General features: G+C 45.1%; 2 protein-coding genes across 2 annotated transcripts in view; both read right to left on the bottom strand.

The window, feature by feature from the left end:
- The window catches only part of LOC308151887 (DDB1- and CUL4-associated factor 15-like), a gene marked incomplete at its 5' end in the record, with an annotated part of 14563 nt that extends 10494 nt beyond the window's left edge, over positions 1-4069 (bottom strand). The window contains 3 exons of the mRNA XM_080524778.1: positions 2178-2316; positions 2726-2820; positions 3977-4069. Of these exons, the coding sequence (XP_080380904.1) occupies positions 2178-2316; positions 2726-2820; positions 3977-4069 (327 nt within the window). The remainder of the gene's footprint in view (positions 1-2177; positions 2317-2725; positions 2821-3976) is intronic.
- Positions 4070-5471: 1402 nt separating this feature from the next.
- LOC308150063 (DDB1- and CUL4-associated factor 15-like) overlaps positions 5472-7500 on the bottom strand; it is a gene marked incomplete at both ends in the record, with an annotated part of 11779 nt that continues 9750 nt past the window's right edge. The window contains 4 exons of the mRNA XM_080522930.1: positions 5472-5595; positions 6067-6171; positions 6902-6984; positions 7361-7483. Of these exons, the coding sequence (XP_080379056.1) occupies positions 5472-5595; positions 6067-6171; positions 6902-6984; positions 7361-7483 (435 nt within the window). The remainder of the gene's footprint in view (positions 5596-6066; positions 6172-6901; positions 6985-7360; positions 7484-7500) is intronic.

The raw sequence follows: 7500 nt of genomic DNA, 5'->3' as shown, positions 1-7500 counted from the left end.
CACAAATAATACTGGAAATCATTTCAAATACTCAATTGTAAGTAGCCTTGAGGACCGATGGTTCTCCTGTTTCTGTAGCGTGAGGCGGCTTGATGTACAAGTACACCCCCTGGACATGATGCTGGTATGTCGCAGGGTCTTACCCCCCCAATCCAACCCTTAATGCTGAGTGCCAAGCAGGGAGGCATCGGGTACCAGTTTTATAGTCTTTGGTATGATACGGCCAGGGGATCAAACTCACAACCTCCCAATCTCAGAGCGGACACTCTAACCGCAAGGCCACTGAGCTGGTAAAATATTCTCAATTGGGATAGTCCCAAATGTGCAAAGCCTGTCCATCTGCCACTCCAAGCAGGCTCAAGCAAATGATACAAAAAAGCATGTGACATTTCGCTGACCCAGGGCTGGGGCCCAGAGAATGTTTAAACCAACTGTAACCAACTGTAACCAACCAGTTACCGACCAGAGCGTTGCCGTGCAACAGCCATACCAGTTACTCACAAAAAGAAGAAAACAAATAAATATATATTTTTTAATTAAGACATAAATCCAAATGTTTAGGTTAACATAATAATAACCTTTATTTGTATAGCACTTTTCCTGCAAATGTTGCAGCTCAAAGTGCTTTAACATATCCATACAGCATAAAAATTTAAATAGAACAATAGTAATCAATAAAATTAGGGATGTCCCGATCCGATATTGATATCGCCGCGATATTGGTCCTGAATGCTGGATCGCAGATCGCACCAGAAAAAAAATAGGCAGCGATCTGGGGCTCGCGATCCGGCGTGTCACTCACGTGATGACAACAGTAGTAGTCAGTGGTCACGGGCATGAGAGTTGACTAGTAGCTACCAGTGTGTAATGAGTCTCACAATGTCATGATGCTAGCTGGTGGAATCATAAACCATTTTTCGGTTGTTTACATAGTCTGAAACTACAGATGGTAAGCTTTCAAATGATGTGTCATACATTGAAATCGAGTATTTGAATGTTTGTTTGTATCAATGTTTTGCTCAAGAATGGTGACTGCTAAAAACGCTGCTAGCGGCTAACGTTTCGTTCTAAAACGAAAGTATTGTAACGTCCCCACTTGGACAGTGGTTGAAATAATGACAGATAGCTTCTCTCATGTAATCTGTGCGTTTAATTGTAAACTATCTCATACACAACTTTCTAAGTTCACCGGAGCTCTCTCTCCCAACGGTCTCAACAACACACACAGCACCCGCCCCCCCCCGTGACCTCCACCAATCACAGGGGTGCATTGGCACACAACACAGTAACAGTGCGAACATGAACATGAACTCAAGCATTAATGAACATTAATGAACAGGGTTGCTACACTATGTTTACAAGCCAGGTATCACTTACCGGTAGCCTCTGGCAACAGTGAATCCAACCCACAGATTATAAGTATTTAGTGATCGTTAAACTGTTGTATATTATATCGAGTGGTACTTCAAAACTTGAAGTTGCCTGTTATGAAAAAAACGAAAAGCAGATATTGTTGACACCCCTTTGATTCTGGGACTGGTTTCTGGTCTCACCAGCAGCGTCACTAGGCTACACTAGGGTGTAGGGTATAAAGGGTCCTATAATTGATTTGCCATTTGTAAGAGAAGATAAATAGAATAAAAACATGAAGGCACTAAAACTAGAAATCAGACAGTAACTCTTTTTTTTTCTACAATGCGGAATGCTGCAGTTTAAATTGTTTTAACTTTAAACCAGTTGGTCACTGAGTACTGCAGAGTACTGTTTTTGTTTCTTGAATAAAGGCTGGCAGTCTTTAATAGCCAAATGTTGTGGACTATACTGGGGAAGTATTTGTTATTATTCAGGAGTAAAACAATAAATACAAATATCGGATTGATATCGGTATCGCAAATACCTGAAGCCCAGGTATCGGTAGTGAAAAAATGGGATCGGGACATCCCTAAATAAAATAACAATAGCACAGAATAGCAGTAACATTAACTACATAATAAAACAAGAATAAACCAACTTAAGCGTTGTTAGCGCCATGCTCTACCAACTGAGGACCACATAGCACCACAAAGTCCTCCTCAGCGTGAGAGAGGCATCTTCTATTGAGCTCTAAAGTATGTGGCTGGACGGTTTAGGACGGGTTGATGTCTGACAGTCAGGTAGATTGTAGAAGGTGTGGTCACCTGTTTGAGACGGCTGTACAGGTTGAACTCCCACCAGTACAGGTGGTAGGTGTAGAAGGAGAAGTCGTCGTCCTCGCCACAGTCGCTGGTGTAGGACAGCACGTAGCGACCACACTTTGTGAAGCCCAGGAAGATGTGTCTGGAAAGAGAGGAGTGTGTGAGTGTGTGAGTGTGTGTGTGTGTCTGGAACAAGAGGAGTGTGGGTGTATGTGTGCGTGAGTGAGTGGGGTGGTGAGAGGGGTGTGTGTGTGTTATTGTGAGTGAGTGAGTGAGTGAGGTGGTGAAAGGTGTGTGTGTGTGTGTGTGTGTGTGTGTGTGTGTGTGTGTGTGTGTGTGAGTGTGTGAGTGAGTGAGTGAGTGAGTGGGGTGGTGAGAGGGGTGTGTGTGTGTGTGTGTGTGTGTGTAAGTGAGTGAGTAGGTGAGTGAGGTGGTGAAAGGTGTGTGTGTGTGTGTGTGTGTGTGTGAGAGAAGATGTACAGTATGTAGTTGCAGAGGTGGTGTGAACAGAGACTACACTCTTTCAGAGAGGGAGATACACACACACTCACCCTCTAAGGTACTCCTCGCTGACAATGTTCTTCAGCGGAATACACACACGCGGCGGTCGCTTCCGGAACAGCCGTTGAGAAAACTGACCTGACAGCTGAGGAACAGGGGAGAGAAGAGATGAGAGGGGGAGTGTGTGTGTGAGAGAGAGAGAGAGAGAGAGAGAGAGAGAGAGAGAGAGTGTATGTAAGACAGAGACAGGGGGAAAGAGAGAGAGAGTGTATGTAAGACAGAGACAGGGGGAAAGAGAGAGAGAGTGTATGTAAGACAGAGACAGGGGAAGAGAGAGAGAGTGTGTGTGTGAGACAGAGACAGGTGAAGAGAGAGAGAGTGTGTGAGACAGAGAGAGAGAGTGTGTGAGACAGAGAGAGAGACAGAGAGAGAGTGTGAGACAGAGAGAGTGTGTGTGTGAGACAAGAGAGAGAGAGAGAGAGAGAGAGAGAGAGAGAGAGAGAGAGAGAGTGTGTGTGATACAGAGAGAGAGAGAGAGAGAGAGAGAGAGAGAGAGAGAGAGAGTGATAAAGAGAGTGTGTGTGTGAGACAGAGACAGGGAGAGAGACTCAACATGAGAAAACTATGCACCGTGAAAACAACTTAGTGATCCCCCTCATAACGCGTAATGTCAACCCTCATTCAGCATGTCTATCCAATGCCCAAGTCGCCCCTGCAGGCTTCTGGATATTGGACATACATGTACATTGGCTAGACCACCACCCCTCACCGCACCTGTCAGTACACAGCTGAGAACCGAAAGGCAACTGAGGACATAGCCAGCAGAAGCTAACGAGCATGCCTACTAGTACTCAAGTAAACACCAGCAGCACAAACGGGTGGATGTGGACAGACACCTAGCATTGTACCTAGCTAGCACTGCCTAACGTTAGCTAACTAACTACAGGGTTGTTTAAAAAGCAAGGTCATGGGCTTGTACAACTGACTTGTAAGCCACCATCTCCTGAGAGAGAATTATCGAACCATGCAAGAGGTGCTAAAGCAGTTTGCGAGCCGTGGCAAACTGCCTCGCGACGTTTGAGTGGATAGTAGGTCAGTAGGATACAGGTCAGGTTTGACGGGGAGGCAGGCGAGCTGCCAGCGACCCAGCTGGAACACTTTCCGCTGGCTAGTTCGACAAGACTGTAGGTTAGAAATGGCTAGTTCGTTAGCACTGTCGAAAACGTTGCTCGGTTGGTGTTTCTACGTTCCCGACGGTGTCGTGGTTTGTGCCCGTTACTTGTTTTGTGTCAAATGCCTACCTTCCTACGGTTAAGAAGCTTGACGACATTTTCTCTGTGCTTTTTCGTCGGTTTTTGTTTGTCGTCCTTTTCGGATTTCGAGCTGGGCGCCATTTTCCGGAGTACTACTCTCTGAGGCTTCGCTACCTCCCCGCCCCCTTGGCCCTTCCCATTGGCTGCCGGAGTCCGAGGGAACGCTCCGATTCGCTGATAAGGACGTAAATCAAATCCCAACGCAACACTGTTCACTCTCTGGATTGGTTACCGGGGCTTGCCTCCACGTACAAATGATATCTTTAATTAAGTATTAATCCATGTCAGACCTTCAGACAATCACTCGCACACAATCCGTGACAAGTGAGACTGCAGACAAATTCATTAATTGTAAAACTCAGTGACCATGACTTGGTTTGAATTCAAGTATTCTGTGTAGTAGTACCCTTGTCAAGACTATTAACCCTCTGAGCTTAAGTCTGGACATTAAACTCAAGAGCTGATAGTCTTCAAGTCTCAAGCAAGTTTATTCATCAAACTAAAGTTGTGTAGTCAAGCACAGAAGCCGCCATCAAATAAGAAATATTACCAAAACATGTCTGGATACTTTTTTTTTTATTGTGAAGTTTTTAAAAACAAGCAGTAAAAAGTAAAAAAGAAAAAAGAAAAAAAGAAAGAAACATACAATATAAATATATAAACAAATAAATAAATAAATAAATGGATAAATAAATAATAAATAATAAATAATAAATAATAAATAATAAATAAATAAATTATAAATAATATAAATATAATATAAAGAAGCATACAATATACAACATGACTCCTTGGAACATGGAGAAAACAAATAACGTAAAAGGCTTCCCTCCTGACGATCCAGTCCGCTTTTGAAGTTAAGAAATTATGAAGTCAGAACGGGTGGGGTGGGGGGCCTCTGTGCAACACAAGGCACAGGACTGAACACCCAAAACATAAGACACAGTACCATCATAGATAGTGTAACACACAGACACGTGCATACACACACACATTCATACAGTACACAGACAAGCTTCACCCTCACACACACACACAAACCCAGGCTCATCCCGAGGGAACAGAAGAGGGGGGCAGAAAATTAGCCTGCTACTTTAACACTGGGAATGTTTAAACAGAACTAGAGATTTTTAAAAAAGGAGAAAAAAAAGCCTAAAAGCAAAAAAATATCATTTTGCTTGCAAATAAAAAAAAACATTTTTTTTCTTATCTTTTTTTTTTTTTTCTTTTACAAACTGATGCTCAATATTAGAAGAAGTAATACTCAAATAACTGTTAGACAACCGTTTAAAAAAAGGGAGGGAGGGTGTTAAGACGGGTAGGGGGGGGGGGGACAGGATACAGCCCCGATGGGCAGGAGGGTTTCGCTTCAATCAAAACCACAAAAAAAAAAAAGATAATCTTTTTTTTTTCTTTTTGTTGAAAGACCGAAAACAAAAAACATTTAAAAAGTCCAGTCCTCTGGCTGAGGGTGCAGCAGGGATCACATAACACTGTGCAGATCCTCGTTGGTCATGCGGTTGATGGAGCGGGAGCTGCTCTCAGGAACGAAGCACTTCATCACCGTGTTCACACACGACTTCCTGTAGGAACGCCACACACTCTCACTGAGAGAGAGAGGGGGGGGGAGAGGGAGAGAGAGGGGGAGAGAGAGGGAGAGGGGGAGAGAGGGAGAGGGGGAGAGAGGGAGAGGGAGAGAGAGGGGGGGGGGAGAGGGAGAGAGAGGGGGGGGGGGAGAGGGAGAGAGAGGGGGGGGGAGAGGGAGAGAGAGGGGGGGGGGAGAGGGAGAGAGAGGGGGGGGAGAGGGAGAGAGAGGGGGGGGGAGAGGGAGAGAGAGGGGGAGGGGGAGAGGGAGAGAGGGGGAGGGGGAGAGGGAGAGAGAGGGAGGGGGAGAGAAAATTATATTTGTACCCTTTTTTTCTACACTATACAGTGTTTGTTTACAACTAAAGCAATCATCATCATTTCAAAGACTAACATTTTTCTACCATGACATATCCATATTCTCCTAAAAACAGAAAAGGGGGGGGGTGGAGGTAACAAGAGTGGGAGAGGAAAACAATGAATGAAACCCTCACCTGTTCTGACCCTTGACCTCTGTGAGGTCACCGACGCCCACAGTGCGACACATTCCGGTGTTGAGGTCCCAGCTCACCTGCAGGCTGGAGTGGTAGGTGTTGGGCCTGGGAACACACACACACGCAGTTACAGCAGAGGGGGCTACTCCGAGAGACAGATTTTCTGACAGTTAGGCTAGGCTCAGGTTTGCTGTGACAGAGCTGTGATTTATTTAATTTTATTAATTGAGTCTCTCTCTCGTTCTCTCTCGTAGGCAGCAGTGGGGATTACTCACCCAATCCATTACATTGCAGTATTTTTGGCTTGACTAGCGAGTTTGTGTTGTGATACTCAACAACATTGAAACGTAGTTCCGTGTTTCAAAAGAAAAGTCTGAACATTTTGATTGGTTGCCGACATGCGGATCAAAACACTAGAACGTGTCACATATGGCCAAACTAACCACATTTTGGGGGAAATGCTCCCTGATTCGGACCAAACGAGCTAGGTGTGAACGTGCCGCGCCCTTAGATGAAGATCAGATCACATTTTATGACCAATTAACGCAGAAAACCAGGTCATTCCAAAGGGTTCACATACTTTTTTCTTGCCACTGTATATAAAACCTTGAAATTAAAAAAGGCAGAGATTCAAAATCTTGGTTGCCCAGGCAACAAAGGCGACGTACCTCCTATGCACTAAACACCTGTTTACACGCCAAAAATACACTACAAACAACATGTGAGAGAATAAACAACCTTTTGTTCTTAGAGAGGAAGAGGAAACAGCCTGGCTGGCAACCAGTCAGAGAGACACGCACTGACACACACACACACACGTAGAGAGACAGTGTACCTGCAGTACTTCTCCTCTGCGTTGGAGAAGGCCCGCAGCAGCAGGCTGATGTTGATCACCACTGTGTTGGTCTCTGGACACACCTGGCACACACACACACACACACACACACACAGACGGAGTTAGTATTCGTGTGTGTCAGAGACAGAAAGAGAGAAAGTGTGTTTGTGAGTGTGTGTGTGTGTTTGAGAGACAGAGATAGAATGTGTGTCAGTGTGTGTGTGAGCCACAGAGATAGAATGTGTGTGTGTGTGTGTGTGTGTGTGTGTGTGTGTGTGTGTGTGTGTGTGTGTGTGTGTGTTTGAGAGACAGAGATAGAATGTGTGTCAATGTGTGTGTGAGCCAGAGATAGAATGTGTGAGTGTGTGTGTTTGAGAGACAGAGATAGAAAGTGTGTCAATGTGTGTGTGTGAGCCAGAGAGATAGAATGTGTGTGTGTGTGTGTGTGTGTGTGTGTACATCCAGGATGACGACGTCGTAGTCACTGAAGAAGCAGGACTGCTGCTGCCAGGAGGCGTCGCTGCGCATCACCTCGCTGATCAGATACCCAAAGTCCAGCGTGAGCTGCTCCACACACACACTCTGAGAACACACACACA

This window comes from Nansenia antarctica (assembly GCF_963989245.1).
Source record: "Nansenia antarctica genome assembly, chromosome: 2".
Taxonomy (NCBI): Eukaryota; Metazoa; Chordata; class Actinopteri; order Argentiniformes; family Microstomatidae; genus Nansenia; species Nansenia antarctica.
This window is presented reverse-complemented; position numbering and strand designations above follow the sequence as displayed.